The 21,876-nt window shown below is 40.0% G+C and overlaps 1 protein-coding gene across 9 annotated transcripts in view; it reads right to left on the bottom strand.

The window, feature by feature from the left end:
* Window positions 1–21,876, bottom strand: part of triob (trio Rho guanine nucleotide exchange factor b) — a 106,149-nt gene that overhangs the window by 9,657 nt on the left and 74,616 nt on the right. For 7 of the 9 annotated variants that reach the window (XR_008602729.1, XM_023277589.3, XM_023277584.3 and 4 more), the window contains 19 exons: window positions 21,129–21,238; window positions 20,930–20,999; window positions 20,583–20,672; window positions 20,156–20,248; window positions 19,893–20,004; window positions 19,450–19,640; window positions 18,417–18,518; window positions 17,109–17,248; window positions 16,799–16,898; window positions 13,810–14,062; window positions 4,017–4,303; window positions 3,757–3,927; window positions 2,429–2,524; window positions 1,939–2,087; window positions 1,710–1,776; window positions 1,482–1,585; window positions 558–627; window positions 318–407; window positions 118–210 (listed from right to left, as the gene is read on the bottom strand). Coding sequence is in view for 8 of the 9 variants with exons in the window: in XM_023277589.3 (XP_023133357.2) it covers window positions 118–210; window positions 318–407; window positions 558–627; window positions 1,482–1,585; window positions 1,710–1,776; window positions 1,939–2,087; window positions 2,429–2,524; window positions 3,757–3,927; window positions 4,017–4,303; window positions 13,810–14,062; window positions 16,799–16,898; window positions 17,109–17,248; window positions 18,417–18,518; window positions 19,450–19,640; window positions 19,893–20,004; window positions 20,156–20,248; window positions 20,583–20,672; window positions 20,930–20,999; window positions 21,129–21,238 (2,388 nt within the window). In the remaining variant the exon portion in view is untranslated. Of the gene's footprint in view, window positions 1–117; window positions 211–317; window positions 408–557; window positions 628–1,481; window positions 1,586–1,709; window positions 1,777–1,938; window positions 2,088–2,428; window positions 2,525–2,660; window positions 3,204–3,756; window positions 3,928–4,016; window positions 4,304–13,809; window positions 14,063–16,798; window positions 16,899–17,108; window positions 17,249–18,416; window positions 18,519–19,449; window positions 19,641–19,892; window positions 20,005–20,155; window positions 20,249–20,582; window positions 20,673–20,929; window positions 21,000–21,128; window positions 21,239–21,876 lie in introns of those variants that run through there. The other 2 variants (XM_035951549.2, XM_055013550.1) reach the window with 2 other exon arrangements.

The raw sequence follows: 21,876 nt of genomic DNA, 5'->3' as shown, positions 1-21,876 counted from the left end.
ATGAAAATGCTCAGACAAATGTTGACTGTGCTGATTCACCCTATATGTTCAATAGGAAGAGCACTTTTAGTTTTCCCTGAGTGCACCCTGCAGATTAACACACACTGCAGAATGTACCTTCAGGAGTAGCTGGTACTTCATTATGCGTTGGACAGGTTTGATTAGCAGGTCGGTGATCTGCAATCTGTGTCCCAATCGCTGCTTCAGGTCCTGATGAAAGATAAAACCATGTTATCTTCAGGGAATACTTATCATATTAAGACATGATACAGACATTATGTTGTTAGTGGAAGCAGGGAAATGATTTCAAATCTTACTTCAAAGTAGGTGTCAATATACTCTGACACAATGTGCTCAGATTTCGGCTTGTTCTGGCAGTACACAATATACATGTGCAGCCTCCGCTCCTGTGAACAGAACAAAACCAGAAAACAAGGGTCATTTTTATTTTCAGAAAAAAATGTGACAAGATACAAGATATGATTTCTTTGCTCTTGTTGAAATCCAATTAAATGAAGATACAGCCACGAAACAAAACAAATGTTAACAGTTTCTACCTGTTTGACAAATAGAGGAGCCAGCCTGTCAGGATCCTCCAAACACTTTTCAAGTTCTCCCAGGAAAAAACTGTGAACGGATAAAGACAGAAAGACATGCTTTAACCTTCCAAAGAACATTATATTTGCCGGCCAAAGAACATGATGTAGACTATTTTTTTAACTAGACTAGTTTTTAAATTATTAGTATGTTGTTTTTTTAATATATTTAGTTTACGCTTGGACAGATAACATTAACCCATTGAACCCAAAGCAGTTTCTATGTGTTTTTTGCTCCCGTTACATTTCTTTGACTATACATTTTGCAAAATTGAAAAAAAAAAAAAAAAAAGGCCTCACCTTAATTGTTCCAAGTGCTATCAATGTTGGAGAAAACGAGCTCTATATGCCTTGTAAATTTTACGACTTAAATTCTTATTTTGTTTCCATATTTGTCTCTTATCTGCTCTATGTAAACACAGCCTACAGTTTAGAGCAATTCAGCTGAAAAGTCCATGAATTTTTGTTAAATGACTGTTGGTAGCAGCTGAGTCACTAATGACTTCATGGTTGCACTGAGGAGTGCAGAATTCTTAGTTTATTTTTTTATAGAATCTGGTTAGAGTAGGTTGATGATTTTTAAAATATTTTGATAAAATATTATGATTTAAAGCTTAAATTTGGCTAAGACTTTCAATAGAACAACATGTCACAGATGATTAGTTCAAGAATTCTAAGAAATTAGAAAATCAGATTATTTCTATCTTTTACTGTTTGTGGGTCAGACAAAAACTGTAATTTCTGCTTTTTTTTTTTTTTTTTTTTTTAACGATAGTGTTCCTGTCTAACCAGTCTGAGGCAGTTTGGGGTTCAGAGGGTTAATTGCATTTTTCTGTTTGTAGTAGAATTTCCAGGATATGTAAACCAAAGAAGACTCTTGCATACTCTTTGTGCCAGTCATAGATCTGATGGATGTTTCCAAAGACGATCTTGTCTTTTCCTCTCATGTCATCTGGAACGCCTTCCTCTTTCATCCTGCTCATGTAGCCCTAAAAGAAAGGAAAGTAGACTAATTTGAAAAAACACACAGTGACATTGCCAAACTATGTGTAAAAAGTTATTTCAAGATAATTTAATAGCTTGATCATATATATATATATATTTTTTTTTTACCTCCACCACTGATCCCAGGTCTCTGACATAGTCCCTCTCAGTCTCCACCAGCTCCAGAAGTACATAACTGAGAGACAGAAAACAGAAATTGTCACTGTGTAATTCAAATGTAATGCTTAGCGGTGGATGAACATCAGAAATGCTCCATATAAGCACACATGATTAACTGACTGTGCTCAAACAGCTTTTGTTTATCAAATTGCTAACAAGACACAGGCTTGTAACTCACTGTCTTCTCTTGAAGAAGCCAGATTTGCGTTCATCCAGCTCGTCGATGGGTGAGGAGGAGGAGAGGAGGGAGTTATCGGAGGGGTTGAGGGAAGGAGAGCTGCTGTCGCCTTGTTCCACTGAGAGAGAACTGGGACGATCCTCCAGGGACTGTGGAAAGACGAGTACAGACCAGAGAAGGGGTTAAGAATGAATGAAGTCGAAAAAATAACTGTCCCAAAACAGTGTGTTTTGTTTATTTATCTTTATAACGCATGTATGTAGGCCAGTGGGCATTAGTATGTCGGGGATATTGGCCCATTTGTTGAGACAGCTGGCTCAGTTAGTCACAGTTCTGACAGATGACTAGTTGGCCATTATGTCATTCTCTGTCACCAACACCAGAAAAAAAATGTGTGTGTGCTTCTACGGACATCTATCAGAACTGCTTTGTGTACAAGTGTGGCACATTTGCAAGTACATGCGAGTGTTGTTTATGATTTCCATCTCACCATCTTGCTCTTCACCAGCTCCTCGATGGCGCTGACCAGTTCAGCAGCACTGGGTGTCTCTGAGCTATTGGGACGAGCCGACAGGCGAGACGCCGACTGAAAAACAGAGAGAAGAGAAAGAAAATGAATTGCTGATGTGCAAAACGTGGCAGATGTAAAAGTTGGCGAGCTGCATGCGTACAGGAGTCATATATTCTCAGTGACTGCTACTGTGTATGTCATCAGGCTCACCATTGTTGTGTTTGGACCCCAATATTCCACATGTCCCAATAAGAACTTGGTGCCTGTGATCTCCCTGATAAAAGGGTTAATTAGGGGCCAAGTTGGAGCCAATCACAGGCTGGTTTCGGGTAAGCAGGGGTTATGAGGCAGGTTCAGGTCAAGGGCAAACTCTGGGACTGGAGTGCTCTTCAAGCACCTGCACCATGATTGGTCAAACAACTTTTATACAGCAAACAGTGTTGCTTAATACTCCATTGGACAGAAATGTTTGCATCAACGCTAAGGCACAGTGGCAGGGACAGATTTAACAGGATCCTCTGTACGTAACCATTCAGTCCCACAAACACCTCATTACTACAGAGACGTGAGAATGGAGTATTCACTTCAGCAACAGGAAAACAATAACATTCCAAGGGAATGACATTTAGTAATAGGAACAAAAAGAAAAAAAGCAAAATGAAGAAGGATCCACAGTGAAGATGATGAAGTGGTTTTACATGGAGAGATAGGGAAACTGGGACAGAAGAGAGGCAGAACAGAAATCAACATAATGCTGAAGGAAGGAACATGCAATCATTGAAATAATAAGAGAAGAAAAGAAGAGCTGTTAGTGCCAAAATAAAGATTTATTTGTGTAACTGATGTACATACACCTCTCTAAAGATCCTAATGCAAGTCTGGCTGCATTATTTAATAATTAATGTAGACAAAACATTTAAGAAATGAGCAATTTTTGAAAGAACAAATATATTGATGTTTTTTAGATGTATAAAAGCAAATCTTAAAGTCTTATGAAGAAGAATTTTTCTTGTATGTGCCCAAATTTATCTATTTTATTATTATTATTTTTTACATGAGCAAGTGTCTCCCTAAATAATGCATCTGTTTTTGTGTGCCATCATTATCCACATGAGCCCAAAACTATGTGGGGTTCATTTAAATCACTTTATAAATCATCTGTTCTGTAATAGACAAGCTTAAATTCACAACATTTATATGTTGTTGTGATACTGTGCATTGGTTTTTCTGTATACCACCATCTGTCACCATATATAGTTATATACTTTAAGTGTATACATGTATTTAAATTGCGCTGTGCGACCCACCTTGTCGTCCTGGGAGTCGGGCTGCAGCAGACTGTGCTGCTGGATGGCCATCGGGGGAGGTAGAGGAACAGCATCAGCTCCTTCCTCTCCTTCTTCCTCACCACAGCTCTGCATGCCTGATGAGGAAGACTTGGACAGAGTACCACTGCTCAGGCCCTCATTACGCATACGCTGGAGAGAAAGCAGGCAAGCATCAAAACTGGGTCTGCTTGTTCGGACAGGGTCTGGGTTATCCACAGTTATACAGCGCGTGTTCTTACCTCCTCCAGGGTCTCGTCCTGTGGTGTGGCGGCGCTGTCGTCGGAGTCCTTCTGCGAGCCGGGAATCGTGTCCATGTTCTTCCTGGTGCCGTCACGGTTCTTCTTGTGCTTGTGGGCGAGCTTCTTGACGTGGCCGTCAGCTTTGCCGGAGCTGAGCCGCCGCACGGGGCTCGTCAGCCACTTCCTCAAAGTGTTTCCAGGACGTTTGGGACCCGGTGAGCTGTGAGGACCCAGAGTCTGACTGGAGCCGGGCTGCAGGGCGTCATTACTGGATACAGACAAGGTGTCTAAAGGCGAGGAAGGAGAGAGGAGGTCAGCAATGATAGAACCATGAAAGCACAATTTGTGATCCGAACGTAGTGTCATCTCAATCAAAATCAAAACACGAGATGAGAAACTGCTATTTGTCTTTGAGTGATTGACAGGTCTTTTAATTCAAGGACCAATGCTGAAAAACTGATTCATTAATTCAGTGCTGGCTAATCATAGATTGTTTATATCACTAATGCATGCAAACACAGAAGCAAAACAGTCCTGGAAAGAAAAAACAAAAAACAGGAAGTTCTCCAACTCATATTTGTCATTTGTGTTAATCAATTAATCTCAAATTTACTGGCAGCAACTGACCTTTTTCTGCATAAAAAACCCACATTGTGTGCACTCTCTATGCATATGTGAGATTACAGTGAGTCACAGAAAATGAAAAATGAAAAAAATAAAAAACAGAGTCAGTATATGATAAAGATTGTGTTTGTTTGTTTGTACAGGGTTTGCATGTGTTATGTGCAGTAGGCAGATTGGCCTCCTCCTCACAGTGATGACAGCTCCTCGGGGAATCTGTAGGAGGACAAGTTCGGCTTCAACCAGAAATGGAGCGGTGAGAAAATAATACAGGATAAAGGGATGCTGGAGGCTTTGTCTGCATACTTCACAGATACGTCCACCAGTTTGTCTCACCTGTCTCTGCTCATTTGCTCCATCTCCCCCTTCCTTTCTTTATCCTAACCCTGCTTCCCCTCCATTGCATTAATATTCCCTCTTTTCGTTTTCTTCGCCATCACCAGCTGCACAAAACCTCTCGACTGGCTCAGCAAGCAATCTGACCAAGTCGTCTTGGGATGTTAATGTTGAGCTTGGATTTTTTTGCTTTTTTGTGCTTTCTGTCTCATTACGCAACGTGATCCCAGTTCTTGCACCATGCAGCACTCCTCAGGCAAAACCTTTCACCTTCTCTAAGACTACACAGTTCAACAAAAGGCCTGACTTAAGAACATCCTTCACTCTGCTGCCTACACAAGAGAGCAAGTTAAAAAAAAAAAAATTCTTAGACTTGACAAAGTATTTCAGCGATCACTGAAAGATGAGGAGAATATCGCTCACAATCCAAGTGCCACAAAGCCCATCAAAGCCTCTGGATACACTGATAACTCACAGCTGATCAGAACTAGAGGTTTGTTTTCTTGGTGCAGGAAGATGTTCTCATTGTGGACATTCGCACATGATTTCCAGAATGGAAATGATTTCAAAAAAACAAGTGCATCTGTATGGGGGCTGGAGCTGAGTCAAGGAAAAAGCTCTCCTCCTACATTAGTCCACTTTGAACTGTTTGCATCAAAACATGTTGAGCTGTGGAAAAGAAAACAATGTTTTTATTCTCTTTAAGAAATAATCATTTTAGTCTGAACACAGGACAAATGATCTGTATCTTGTGCAGCATTTTGACTGAAGAGCAGAAGGTCTGATAGATTCAGGCTCCAGCATCTCCGTTAAAGTGCTTAAAAGGGTGCAGCTGCTAAAGATTAAACCATGCGGCTGAGCTGAATGGCTCTTATGAATGGTAGGTGTGGAAATTCTGCCATCTCTTATTGGACACTTTCACACAGCCTGAATTAATACATCTGCATGTGAACGTGCGTGTCAGTCATTCAGCCTCTGGGAGACTTCTTATTTTTTACTGCGCTGTGCTTATACGAAGCATGTGTTTTCACATCGCATGCGAGGGAATAAAACAGTACAGTTCCCAGAATAACAAAGCTTCTCCCACATCAGGCACCATAAAGACTCTAAAGCCATGTTCTCTGAGACTCCTCTCACCATCTCCCTCCAACAAAACCCAGGTCATTCAGTGAAATCGTCAGCAAAATCTCTCTGATGGAAGTCATAATCCATCAATGATTTTGCCATACATAAGCTTAGTTATGAATTTATTAGCCATAATATCCTGGTTTCATCTTAAAACTATTTTTTTTTATCAGACCAAACCACATGGACACTGTCTTAGGGAAGAAGAAACTTAGACAGCTCTGCAAATCTATAAATCCATCCAAAAGGATTTATTTAAAGAAACACAGATAAAAGGTGCAAAAAGTTTGTCTGTCTTGCTCAAGGGCAACTTGATGGAAGATTATCCCTTTTGTTCGCCCAAATGTTTACATACAGCCTCACAGTTTAGAATCGATTTGAGGAAGGCTGTGTGATATACCTGCCTCCAACATCTCCCTCTGCAGAGCTAAATGAAAACCAGAGTCACAACTGTTGGTTATGATGCTGCTGCCCTGGAATGTTTTAGTCATGGCTGCATTCATGGATCCTGTTTAAGGCTGATGACTCAGAATACCTTTGCTTTTACTGTTGTTGGTCTCCAAGGACTATCAAATCTTTAGTTTGAGTTCTGTATTCTTAGTAGGAATAATAGATAAAGCGTACATGTGGATGATGTGAACACTTTCTCCATTACTCATACTAAAAGCAGAAAATACAGGTGCTAATTACTTATTATTAGTGTTTAAAATAGTTTGGGTAAGTGGCACATTTTTCCTCTAATATAAACCAGAGCCCCGTTGTTTTCCTTTAGTTTTAACTTACGGACCACACTGATGACCTACACCGCTCGCTGACCTGCACACATCCTTTTGCACTTTTGCACAGGGAAGTCAACAGAAGTCAGGACTTCTCATGTAAAGTAAACACACCGTGTTTCCTGCAGACACGCTGGGGTCACAACCTAACATGTGGCCATGCTGTTAGCGAGTACATCCCAGCTATTACATAGAGGCTGCAGGGAAAGATTAGTGAATCTGATCTGACTGTTGTGCATCTCATCAGGAAGCTTCACTGTATGTTTTTGGACTATCACTGAATTACTCTAAAAATAATGGAGTACTGCCTCTAAAACTGCATTTGAATGCACATAACTTGAAATAGTAGCAAATTAATTAGTAAACAAAACATCTGCTAGAGATGCATTGTGGCTGAATTGTGGATAAATGCAAAAAATATAGCTCTAAGTGATAAGTTTGGTTCACCCTGAAGCATTTAGTAGCATTTCTATGCTCTAATTAGAGTGAAGAGGTTGTGCTAACGGGTGTAAATGGGTAAAACATGGGGTCAGCAGCCTTGACACATTCCTCTTCAGTGGAAAATAACTCTAGAGACACACACGAACACAGAGGGCATGACCGCTAACCTTCGCCCTGCAGGGTGTTTTTCATTGTGGAGACACATCAAGAACAGCTGGTCAAGTTCTCACTCATGGGAACAAACAGAGGCGACAGAAAATTAGCTTCTCATGCAATCATTTGTTTTTATATTGACACATTGCCCTCACAGATCCTTTAATCCTGCAGCGATAAGTAGGTGAGGACATATAGATGCTTTACTGCTCATCTGAAAGGTCTGTAAATGACTATTCAACTTTACTTTCTCACAATGTTTAGATCACTCAGACAAAAATCATATTTTCCTGCAACAGGATTTAAAACATATTATAATGTGCTTGTTAATTGTTGCTAAAGTGATTCTATTAGTAAAGTGTTGCTTCCATATCTGGAGCAAGTTCAGATCAAAGGTTTGTTTCCTGATTAATTCATCAGCAGACTAATTAGAGAATCATTCTGTTGTGGTATGTCTTACTGTGATGATCACTTGTACAATATGTCTTCATGTAGCAGTGCTGCTACATCAGTACATGTGTATATATAGTAAATGTACATGTGCGGACATTCCAGCTTCAAAATATCTCCTCTGCTCTCCACCGTTCCAGTCAGCGCTCATCTGCACGGATAAATCATTTGTGTTTGACCTCCTGATAATGCCATCCTCTCAGTTTAACTCCGTGGGCTGATATCCCCGAGGACCGACCGACAAGAGTCCGGCAGATGTTCTCCAACTGCATATTCAGACGTTTGCTAATTTATCTGCAAGCTACTGACATGAAATCATAATTCCGTCACTGCTCATTCATGCCGTTGCAAAGAACATGCTAGATTTACAACTCCGTGTGTGTGTGTGTCTCAGAATAGGAGGGGTGGGTCTGTTGTGTTCCTGGAAGTCTGCTCAGCTCCACAGAAGGATGCCTGAGATTCCAGAGGTGTCACCCAGGGGAGCATCTTTCGTGTGGTCTTATCTTGACCTGAGAGAAGCGACACAAACTCACAGACGCATAAACATCAGTCAGTGCGACTGGAGATGTGCTTTTAGGGGTGGAGGCGCAGCTTGTGGGAGAGCTCCAGGGGATTTGGCTAGCTGATCTGTACAAATGTAGACAATACTGGAGCCACCGACAGCCGTAGTTAGAGAGGGAGTGGTGATGGGATGGAAGATACAAGGCTTAGAGACCACCTGCTATGCATTCTGGTGAAACTGGTCCAATATTTGGTGTTTTCTAGTGCTTTTTTTAGACTACATACACTACACAACTGTGAAAACATTAAACCGAAGAGGTCTGGCATTGTGAAAAGCTCCTCGTTTTCTTATTCTACCGAGTTTGGAAGCATTATTTTCTTTTCTCCCCAGGGTCCGCGATAACACCCTGTGCCCATCTGTGCAGCACCAGCCTGACCCAGCACACAGACAGGCACAGACACATAATCTTGTCAATGTGATTTCAGTAGATTTAATATCTCATCACATAACGGTGCATTCACCAAATTACTTGCGCTGCCATAATGCCTTAACATAATCCGCAGTTCAACAGCGAAAATAGTGCACAAAGCCCAAAGCAAAATAGCTGATGTAAAAACCCACAAATGAGGACAAGCTGTCGAAATGCAAAAACAGTCAGAACTGAAGATGTTTCTCGCACAATAGTGGAGTCATTGTCAAATCTGAAACTGTCAATGCAACTTTGTGAGAGCAAAAACTTGCATCTTTATGTCCTACAATCACAATCATACATTCTATCTTCTAGCTTTCTTTGTTGGTTGAATATGATAAATGAACTAACAATAGAAACAGACAAACTAGAGCAATATCCCTCATATTTTTATAACAGCAAAGAAGCAAAAGTAGGATTCAAAAGCAAAAGAGAAGCACATTATGTTGTTACTCGTGTTACGCAGGACCACAGCACCTACCCAGATCCAGCAGCCAGAACTTGCAGTTGTCCGAATGTTCTCCCTGTGCTGAACCCATTGAGCAAAACGGGTTTAAAGACACTAAGGACTCGATTCCACGTGCCATGTCAGTCAAATATCAAGCCTCTTGAAGTCTGACTTGAAATATCCCCTTACAGCATCTCCGCCGGTACCACAGCCAGCTTTAAAATCCTGGGCAAAACCGCAAAACTGCTTCAGAAATGATTTGCAGTTAGAAATAAAAATAGTTCTGCTGCAGCTACGTCGCTGAAATTCCAGAGACAGAAAGTGTGAAGTCCAGCGAGAGGAAGAAGAAAAAGTCAAATGCAGCATTAGAGAGTAGGATGTTTTCTCTCTCTTTCTTTGTATCTCCTTCCTTCCCTCCCTCCCTCTCTCATGAGTGGGCTGCTGTGAGGATATTGGGCAAACCTCCACTGTGCCTCTCCTTTTCCGAGGGGACGTCTGGAAACATGCAACACATCTACCGTATTACTCTTTGTAGAAGCACCCACACAGTTTGTGTGGGCGGGTGCATATTTTGCAGGCATTAGGATGCATACAAGTTGGACAGTATGCTTGGAACAAATATAGCTTTGGTTATGAAACCTCGCAAAAATGAACCGCAGAAAGATCTGTGTCAAATTCAGTGGCTGTTTATAGATCACACACACATTTCACATCTTCACTGGGGGGGCTCAGGAATAAATACCGCACATCCAACACCTGACTCTGTTTCCCAGCATCTTCAACTGACCATGTCCTTGTGTGCACTGTGCAGCCTTAGGTAACGGTGCAGACTAGATGCACAAAGATCTCCCTGTCTAACTGTCTAAACACACACTCTCCTGTAAGGACAGATGCACATTAACTAGCCTGCACTTATTCTCCGCTCCACAGAGAGTCCTTTATCTACAACGCTCTGGATAAGTGGGTGCTTTCCTATTTATTTAGAGTCTAAGAGTCAACCTGCATGTTTGGTGAATGGGGAAATTCCAGTGTTCAAACTGAAAATGCGATTTTTCAGTTGATGAAAGTGATCTAAGCCTGACTCAACAGGAATGTGTAGGTTTGCAGGACTACATTCAGAAAACAAACACTGAAACATCCTATAACCCCAACAGAGAACCAGCTCTACATCAGGTATCCACTCTACCAGCTAATTAATTTGTATGTGTCCCTTTCTAGTCTATTCTGTTCTCTTAATCTAGAAACAGACTCTGACAGAAACAGCCAATTATCCCTTGTAGTGAGACACAGCAGGGAAAGGGGAGATTTCCGGGACAACACCCTAATCCCCTACACCGTTACCCTTCCACAGGTTTGGACAAAGTGGCCTCCGTGGTTGGTTGGTAAACATAAATGGCAGGCACAATAGCAAAGACATGTCTTTTGTCATCCCTTTCTACCTCCTCCTCAGCAACAGCCTCTTTGATTCAAGCAACCCCTGCAGTGAGGGACTCCTTTTCATCACTTCCTCTGGCCACACAAACACACAGAAACACACCAGCTAGTTAGGTCCAACCAAGGAACCAAGAGGGAAGACCGACAGAAATAAGCGCTGCGGTAACCAAAATAGACAGGAAAAACCTCAACGCTGGAGTTGAATGTGTAAAATAAAAAGTTGGGTAATTCTACCTTTCTTCCTGTGCTTGTCAGTAAATCTTCCATCTGGTGCCAAAATGATGTAAGCTGTCATATGCACATCTTGTAATTTTACAAAATGCAAGCCTCTCTCACACTGACTACAAAGAGGCTGCCAGCAAAACATTTGTATGTTATATCGCCATAGAAACAAGCAGCTCACACCCACACTTCCAGATTTAAAGAGAGAAGCACCAGCAGAAACTTCTGTCAAGACGTGATGACAGCAGCTCGTATCTCCAACCAACTATGTGCCAAACGATGGTCAGCTAATATACTGAAGCCCATTTCACCCATTCCATTCTGTTTTTATTCTTTGATTTACCACCACTTAGATCATTTCCATGTGTCGTGGTCACAACAAAAATATGAAAATATATACTCTAAACTATCAGCCTGGGCCTTCTAGGTTCAGTGAAATGTTCTGTGGTTATCTGACATCAGTTCATACAGCAGAGGAAACATTGCAGATTTACTAACAGTTCATAAGAATCTAACAGCACAGCCCCAATGTACGACATGATCCACAATCAGTGGATATAGACGTCATCTACCTGGGCCCACTACTAGTCATTGTGTGAGAAGAGAAACTAAATGCATGCTCTGCAGGTTTACAGCAGTGTTTTTGTATTTATACTTTGCTTGGGTACTTACATTTCATGCTAGTTTAAACTTCTTCACTACGTTCAAGACTAATTGTACTGTTGTACAATTTTAGTTACTTGTGACTCTGCAGATTCATTTTATCCAAACATAAAAACATCAGCTTTATTTACCACTCATCCTACCAAGTGTGGTACCTGCAGAACCCCCAGAGCTATACTTTCTGTCGCATCTTCTCTGTGTAATATAGATAAACTCTGTGCAATATTAACACTCCTCTATCAGTATTTCAGCTCATGAAAGAATCTATGAATCTGCAATGTTTCCACCCAGAGGAATTTGGACAATGTAAACAAGTACTTATGCATTTTTTGGTTTATCATTTTATTTTTTGACTAATATTTCTTAAACGTTTGCACTGTACCATTTGCTGCTGTAACAATACAAATCTCCCCACTGTAGGATTAACAAAGGCTTATCGTCATTACAATTTTTCATGACTTCGTCAGTTATTTTACTTCAAATGACTTCATATCAATGTTTCTGTTTCTGCTTTAATTAGAGCTTTTTTTAAAAAAACACTAATGTTCTGGGGTCTTGAAGGACCTCAATCAAAAGTACCCAATGCTGCCTAAGTAATTTAATAAATGGAGTCATTTTTGAGCTTTTGAGGTTGGCTACCACACACTATCAGGCAAGATTTATTTAACTGTCATTCTGTCATTTTGAAGGAGAAACACAACGAATTCCTCATGTGCTCAAAATTCTGCTCTTTCAATACAATCTTAATTGCATAATAAAATATTTTCTGACAATTCAATTAAATGTTAAAACTAAAATAATGTGTCATCCATATCCCTGACATGCAGCCAGAAAATGATCAAAACATGGTTTCAATATGGGAAAAAGCACAAATGTATCCTTTTTGAGACTGCAGAGGGAAGGGATGAGAAACAGTGTGCAAGAAAAAATATTTGAGGTGGTTTGGTTTGTCTCTCAGAGCTCCAAGATGTGTTTGGATGTAATAAATCTAGAATAACATACATTTCTATATATCTATCTATGTAGTTTTTGATTACATCAGTGTTGGATTTTTGGGCATAGACGGCAAACAGATCAAGAATAAACAAACTCTGTGTTGTTAACTTGAAATATCTTTCCTAAAACAATATTTATGAAGCTGTTGCTGTTATGAGAAAAAATAAATAAAAATTTTATACAATCTTTTTCGCTTATATTAGTATATTCTTGAGTCACCAAGGTGAGGGTGAAGTGATTCTCATACAATATGGCATGAATAATAAACTCTTATAATAAGGCATATGTAATTCAGATAGTGGCCATCTCTGATCAGTGATACTTGTTTGACATTAGTAACTTAAGTACGTTTTATGCACTTCTTTTGGGGCGTCTTGTTGCTTTACTGAAATACAAAAAATACTGTTTCATTCTGCAGGATCATCTTTAAGGACATGATGGAGATCCAGCACTGCAAAGCATGAGGTTATTGTGAAAAAAGTATTTTATATTGGACAGTAAGAACTAACAGACTCTCATCCTTCCCATCCACATATACACACACATGCACGCACACTCACACACACACCATGAGAACCACATTATTAACTCCTCATAATGAGACCCTTTGAGCACAACAACAGATGCACATTCTGACATCATTTCCTCCTGGATTGCACGCTACCAACGCCACCAAATACTTGATGTTTGTTACAGCGAACGGGCCTGCTGCTGAGCATTTAAACCAAAATGAAGGTTTCTGACAGTAATAAGATCTGTGGTTGTTAACAGTGCGGGGAATTTGAAGGTTGAAATGATTTAAAGATAATTAAAAGAGAGCTGCGATTCAAACGGGCTTTTCCACAGTTGCATAGCAACACCTAGAAATACATGTTCGTGCTTCCCCAAGCAACTGTTTAATGAGAAGTGAGGGTTCTGCAGGTCATGATGCTATGTTTGCAAACAAGAAACACATCCTTTTAGCTTTCCCTCTTATTTCAAGTGTCTATAAGTGCATGAATGTGGCAAGCAGCTGTTCAATGACAGGTGAAGGTTCTGCAGATCACCTTTGCTGCTTCTGAAATTGAAAAGCATGAAATTTGCTTTTCAAGTGTTAAATGTGCCTCAGTATGAGAAAATATCTGCTAATGTGGGTATAAAAATCCTTGTCTTCCTACCTTTGTGGTTGAAGAGCCCCTCCATCTCCATGGAGGACCTGGAGTGAGCGATGCAGAGCATGGAGCAGGGAACGATGCCCTCCTGGGCCGGAGAGCGGTCTGTGGTCCGGACCAGGCACCAGTCCGGCTTGTCGTGGAGTCGCTCCAGAACCTCCACAGTCTGGCCTCGGCGTACCGTCAGCTCACCATTACTGCCGCCATTACTGGCCACAAAGTCATGGATCACCACTGTCAGCTCACAGCCCCCAGAGAGCTGGAAGGAAAACAAAGATATCTGTGAAACGTTTCTTTTGTGTATTCCTTTCAAACACAACCACTAGTAGATTTGCAGCCTGCATGTAGTCATATTCGAGATTAAAACAGTAAATATATATCTATTTAACAGCTATTCATCCACAGAAAGTGCTGATCACCAGCACAGGGAATTATTAATTTTAAAGACAGACAAATGGAATTTCCGATTATTGTTCCACATTTTAATAATCTTGCCACAGATGCTGTACGCACAATGCACTATAAACTGATGTCATAAAGCTTCATCCTGCAATTAAATTTCTTCCGGCAACACTTAATGGAATTAATGGAGAACAAAAGGCGAATATTCCCACACAATATCCTGTGGTAATGACATGGGTGCTCGAACAGCACTGTACAAATGTACATGCGCTGACGATTAGTGACTCATTCCAGCACAACCAAACAAAACGTCACTCTGACGATTTGACTCTGATCAAACGAGCGTCTAGGAAAAGAAAGGCAGAAATAAACACAAGGAGAACAAGGTGGAATTGTTCTAAAAGATATTTCCGGTCTATGTGTGACTTCAAACACAGTTGCTTGTTGCCTTTGGTACTTTTATTTCTAATGGAAGTGCACCAGAGGGTGTTCTAATATTGATATTGTGCAAATATAAAAGCATGTAAAATTTCTGATTGTCTGGGAGATGTGTAAAGTTGAATGGCTTTACTGAACACAAAAAATTCCTAATATAGTGATTTATAATAATAATGTATAATTCAATATAAATTCAATATTTAGATTCTTAACTTTTCAGGACTCATCAGTAGTTGGTAACTTGTAATGTTATTTTTTATCATTAAAAAATCTTTGTCAGTTCATTTATTTCAATGTAAGTAATAAAGTTTATATTAAATAATTCTGAGTGAGAAAACTTTAGATGATTTAAATTATCTTGTGACAATTTATATTAAAAACATTCATCTTACAGTAGAAAAGTCTTTAAAATAATGTCATAACATAAGTCATAAAATGAATAATAGCTACATACCTGTCCACTACAAACACTTACACATGTCTTGCTTTTCAAGGATGACAGCTGTTGCTATGCTTCTTACTGATATTATTGAAATGTACATTTTCTTTTTACCCTAAATGATTACATTAATCATCAAAGCAAAGCAAACAAAAGCCCATTATTTGCAACATACCCTTTGGTAGTGTGGTAAAGCCAGAGAGCTAAGGAGCTGAGAAACAGGATGCGAGCTCCTCTCCGCGAGTCTGTCCATCGCTTTCCACTCCCTCATTGCTCCAAATAGCAGGAAAACTCTACAGAGTGGTCGGATTTCTACAGCAATCCACTAACACGCTCCTAAATCACACTGAGAAGATGTTCACTAGATAAGCACAAGTTATCTGGAAAACAGTAGCATTTACTCATGTTCTCGTGGAGTTTTTTTTTCCTGGAAAAACAGCCTCAAGTAATAAATTCCTGATCCGTTAAATCGTTCCAAAGCCCAGAGAAAAGTTGTTGCTGTCCACAATGATAGTCAACAGCAGTGCTCTGTGGGTCCTTACAATCAGATTATTGAAGCTCCCTCCCTTCCCTGGAGCAGAAGAATGAATCCATCCTTGCCTCTTAACAACAGTTTACCTCACTAATGTTGAGAAAAACACACCAGAAAATGAGTGGAAAAACACTACGGTTTTGAAGCAAAGTGTAAGATCGATAGCCGTGAGGACTTAGGACTGTACTCTCCTGTCTGGCATACAGACGAACATCCTCTGCGAAGAGAGCGTGGGAGGCTGAAGCGGCTGACACACAAGTCAGTCACTAAAGCAGAAACACACACAGGAACAAGAGCGCGCGCACACACACACGTGGTAACACAAACACGCCACTGTCATTGCCTTTTGAATGAACAGCCTCATAGAGTCCTCACACAGAGAAAGAGACAGAGAGCGGCTTTCAAAAAGTGAAAATGAGATGCTAATTTATATCTGCACGTGTTACTGTGTGTCTTGAATGTTTATGCATGTACGTGTGCCCTCAACCCAGCGATCAATGCCTAATTAATTAGTGCCAGTGATTGTTTTGACTCAAGCGGACAGGTGCACACACAGACACTCCTCACCTTTAGGATTTAATTTCACGTTGTAGCCACAGAGTTTCTGCCACAACAGTTTAATAAACAGCGACAGTGAACATGCTAATTTAGTTACTTCCCTGATTGCAGCACCCGTCCGCGAGGCTCAGCTGGGGAAAGTCCAATTAAAGTGTGAAACCCTGTGTAAATGTTCACCGCTCCAGTTTATAATTAGTGTGACATAAAAGCATTAAAAGAATTTTTAAAAAAAAAATCTGCGTGTGCTGTGTGTGTGTTCGCTTTACAGTTGATCATACTGAGCGTAGGAGGACAAGCCTTCTGTGGTGCTATTACCAGATATAACCGCAGTCGACCATCCTAGTGAGCTAAGACTTTCTCTCTCTCATGCACACAAACACACACACAACACACCACACACTCTGTTTTAAAGCTCCGTCAGATGGACCGTTTCTCCCTCATAATGCAATTAAATACTTTCACAGGAAGCAACTTCAGGACTGCATCTCAACGGTCTGCATCTTTTGACAAACCTGCCGATGTGACAGCATTAGCCACATACTGATGGAATAACCTGAAAAACTGTCGATTTTGTGTATTGCTGAAGTGCTGCCAACATATTGTGGATATGGTGCGTGTGTTCCTACCTTGTCACTGTCCAGTGTGTTTTGGGATGTACGTGAGGCAATAGAGATGGTGTCCGGTTGGCTGCTGGCGTCTCCCTGGCTGTCCAGCTCCTCTCCGTCCCTGTAGCCACAGATTATCATCACAGTTATTCCATTATTAATATGACTAACCATTACATCTGCTCTATAGTGTCACCTCTGTTTTTCACCAGTACAGTTGCGATGGTTGACTCAAGCTGTAGTGTTTAATGGTCATTATTATATGACTGACTGAAATGATTTCACTGCTACTGCTTATATTTACAACTGTGTCAGTATGCTTGCAGCTTACCGTCTGCCTTTATGTTTGGTTGTGGTGGCTTTAGGGATGTGAATGGGCTCCTTCAGAGCTCCACGCAGGTGCACAGTTCGCTCCTGGATGACCTCTCGAATGTGCTTGATCCAGTCCTGCTTGTTCTCAATGCTTGAAGCCTGGAATAAAACACACTTGTTGGTCAGATAAATGTTAAATTCAAAAGCTGTAGCATGTGCAGCTCTTTCATCAGCAGTTCGGTCCTTTAATCTTCTTTTTGAAACAGGGGCAGACACAGGAACATCAGTGTTAACAGCAAATAATAGCAGCTGCCCTGTTCACGTGGCTCGAATAAATGAAGGAATTTTTGACCTGTAACACAATGTACAGCTCTGCAGTATAATGAATTACATCTAATTTAGCAATTATTGTTCAGCCTGATCCCACATGAGTGTTTGATCCTGGCAATGGCGCACTTGTCTCACATGTTTACATTGAGACACAACATGAATTGACAACAGCGGTATGTTCTGAGCTTCTCCAAGGGTTCCACAGAGCTACTATGGGTATGTCTTTGTGCTTATTTACGTCACTGAGCAAATGCGTAGACACCGTGTTCAGTTTTTTTTTATAACTACCCTCTTCTGAGTCTTCTCTCCCTCTTTCACTTAGCAACCAGCACCAAGGCTGTCATGCAGCTGAGTTATATAAGATACAGTTTAAGATGCTCATTAGAAATTATGTAATATGACAGAGAGCTGTACAGCACACATGCCCAAATCGTAACACTGGGATTCTTTCTCCCTGTCAATCTCCAGACAAACACATTTCTACACACATGCCATGAAAAAACATTGCTTCTGACTCACTGCAGCAGAACTACCAAGCTGCCTGTGAGTTTGGATTGTGAGCCATCAACTGCTATGCGAATCTTTCTGTGTGATGAGTGAGTAAGTAGCAGAAAGTAACACTACACTCCCCAACAGGGACTGAACTTTCTTGGCAGAACAAAAGGAACTATGTAGGATTTAGTGGGGGCGGACCACAGACATGGAGTGACTCTTCTTTACACGTGAACACCTTGACCACTCCTGCACAAGCGGAATCATATGGAGCTTTTTTTATACTTAGTACAGTGCCAATAGCGGAAGTGATGAAGCAGAAATGCTTCAGTTCTCAATTCTAACTTGATCATTTTATTTCAGATACTACTGTAAAATATATAAAAAGGAACAAAGTTTTAAAGCACAATTGTTACTGCTATGTAAAATATTGATAACAGAAATATAAATGCAGTGGCCAAACATTGCCATGTCATCTTCACTATTAAAATAAACATCTAGATACCTTGAGAACAATCTTGTTGTCTGACGTCGGGGTCCTGCCCACCCAGAGGGCAAACTTACAGGGATCTCCCTCCACATGTTCAGTCACTCCAAGCTCTGACGTCTGATTGGAGGAAAAACGTGAGCAAATTTATATAATACATAAACAAAAGACAGAAGACAAGATTGTATAACCGAGATAAAAAGAACATGTGTCCTAAACCCCATTTCAGACATGCACTGTGTGAATGAGCATAGTGAAAAGATGATTTCAAACTAAAAACAACATTTTCTCATTCACAGTTTCCAGCTATTCCTCTCTCTCTCTCTCTCTCTCTCTCTCTCTATATATATATATATATATATATATATATATATATATATATATATATACACACACAATTTCATGTTTTCCATGAAAACTCACATTTTCCTTCATGTGCAAACATAATTGCACAATGGTTTTCGAATCATCAATTAGCCTTTGAACACCATTAACTAACACAATGTAGCATTAGAACAAAGGAGTGATGGTTGCTGGAAATGTTCCTCTGTACCTCTATGGAGATATTCCATTCAAAATCAGCTGTTTCCAGCTAGAATAGTCATTTACCACATTAACAATGTATAGCTGGATGTCTGATTAATTTCATGTTATCTTCATTGAAAAAAAAGTGTTTTTTTCAAAAATAAGGACATTTCTAAATGACCCCAACTTTTTGAACGGTAGTGTATATATAAAACAAAAGCAGAAACTTTATCAAGTACTTTTAATTGTAAAATATCCCTGACATGGAGACAGGACTGGTCAGAATCTAACAGGAAGTCGAACTGTGAACTTCTGATATGTATGACAAATATTACACGTGCACCATTTCTCTCTCTGACTGTCAAAGGCCGTATCTGGATGAAGCTGTGAGGGATATTAATATAAAAGTGACTTAACAGATTTACGAAGCCAGCAATATCACATATTGACTGACTGAAAAGGGCTTTAGAGGACCAAACATGCACATTCCAGCGAATAAAACCTGGTAAAGCAGAGCATTTCTTACAAAGAGCTTGCTCTTGTAGAGGTATTTGCTGCGTCCGTTGGAGTCTTTCACTTCTTTGCTGAAGACCAGCGACATCTCAAAGAGGAAGAGGTGTCGGTCTCGACCCTTCCGGATCAGAGTCTTTGGATCCCAAACCTGGAAGGACTCCTGCAGTATCAGCTCTCCCTGGGAGTCGATGTTTCCATCAAACCCTGAGGCAGCAAAAGGACAGGAGGAAATGAGCCGTTTTGTGGCATTTGCATGTTTGTACAGTACATACAAAAGTGTCTGTGGGTGGTAAATGGAGGCAAGTTGAATTAAGTTATTTCTGACTCACAGCTGAGTAATTTGTGTTCAATGAACATTAAAGTGAGCGACATTATTCCATTCAAAAAGAGCAAAGAGCAGTTAGCAGAAGTGATGCATGTGATTCCATTAACAGTGTGTGTGTGCGTGTTTATTACCATCCAGCATAGAGAGGTGCATGGCGTCGTTGGCTTTCTTGGGGACACTCAGCATCACTTCGAGACCATCCTTGATCTCACCTTTTCCCTCCTCACAGCAAGTCAACAACTCCTACAACAGAAACACACAGACACGAACAGAGTGGCATTTAAAGGAAGTAAAGATTACATTCTGCCTCTATGCATATTTTTTCTTACACCCAGAATGATTACTGTTGGAGCAGATATTCTTTCTTTTGGACTCATTTAAACTTGCACTGTACCTTAAGAAGCAGCTGGTATTTTGTGATTCTTTGGACTGGCTTGATCAGGTAAGAGGAGATGGAGTTTGCAAGACGATGCCTTTGCTGGATTTCCTGTAAATCAAAAGGCAAAACAGATATCATCCCTTCATTCATATTCATATTTGTCATTATTCTGATTCATGCACTGTAGAGACAAACAATAAGAGTCAAACTATACATATATACTACCAGTCAAAAGTTTGGACACACTTTCTCATTCATTTGAACGAGAAAGTGTGTCCAAACTTTTGTCTGGTAGTGTATCTATATAATAACATATATTATTATTTTTTAATAGAATGAATCTCATATATCACACTGCAGATGCATTAAAACCACAGAATGAAAAATGTGAACTCCTCCTAACTCTAATATCACAAGTTATTATACACTAGGTTTTACGTACATCAAAGTAGGGTCCAGCATGTTCCAGGATCAGCTGAGTAGAGTCTGGCTTGTTCTTGCAGTAGTTCACATACATCTGGAACTTATCAGCCTTTGCAGGAGAAATAACATCAATATTTTACTCACAAGACACCAAATCTTGGATGCTAAACACAAATGGAAGGAAAAAACGTGTAACTTTCCTTAAGCCTACTGTGCTTTATACGCTTTTTTATTTAAACACAATACAATCAAATTGAATGAAATGTCAATGAAAAAAAAAACAAGTCAAACAAATTTGCAAAAGTTTAAGCACAACAAAAACATACTCAAATATGATAAACCTAACATGTACAGAATATTTCTCACCCAGGTAACAAAACAGTGGCCGACATCTTCTGGAAGCTGCTCGTACTTCTCCAGCTCCTTCAAGAAGATACTGTAAAGTAACAGAAAGATTTAGAATGCAAATTGGACTTATTCACTAGCCTTGCAAAAACATTTCTACTCGAAGTGTAAAATCTGATATCAAAGAATAGAGAATGACTTGAATCATGGCATTACTGACTTGTGATGAAACTCATAGAGGTCTTGCATGTTCCCAAAGATGATGTGTTCCTTGTTGACGATACCAGGAGGAATCTCCTCCACGCCGCTGGTCATTTCCCACAGGTAGGTCTGAACAAACACACATAGCAAAGCAAAATCAATGAAATGCCTGGAAATATCCCTGAAATGTCAGAAAAGACAAATCTAACCAATCTAAAGAAATAAGTTGCAATTACTTAAGTCTCTGGGCAATTTTTTGCTTCTGTCACATTTTTACTCAGTGTGGGCTCAAGTCCTGCAACACTATGGAGACAACATTTAGCTTTTGTACAGTAGGACAAAATGCCATAGATCATAAAAAGAACAAAACAAATATATGTATTTACCGACTTAATTTTTAAAATTTACTTTAATACATTTCTCCAGTCCCTCTGTGACCACAACCTACAGTTCAGCCAAAAAGTTTCAGAGTTTTTGTGATGTTACTGTTAGTTGCAGTTGAGTCGCTCATGGTTTCATTGTCGCACCAGGGACCAAAAAGAATTTAGGATTTTCACAAAATCCAGCCAAAGCAAACTGATTACTTTTTGACATGTGGAATACAGCGGTTTTGGATGAAATATCACGATTTCACATTTTAGATTTGAATAATCTTCCTGATAGGACTTCCTGATAGACTCACACGTGAGGAGTTCACGGACCATTGGAAAGTTGATAATCTTATGATATACTCTGTTATTACAGTTTTTGGCTCTGATAAATTGTGC

The sequence above is a fragment of the Amphiprion ocellaris genome, chromosome 9, assembly GCF_022539595.1.
Source record: "Amphiprion ocellaris isolate individual 3 ecotype Okinawa chromosome 9, ASM2253959v1, whole genome shotgun sequence".
Classification (NCBI taxonomy): domain Eukaryota; kingdom Metazoa; phylum Chordata; class Actinopteri; family Pomacentridae; genus Amphiprion; species Amphiprion ocellaris.
The sequence above is the reverse complement of the archived record's forward strand: the minus strand, read 5'-3'. Positions and strand labels throughout refer to the sequence as shown.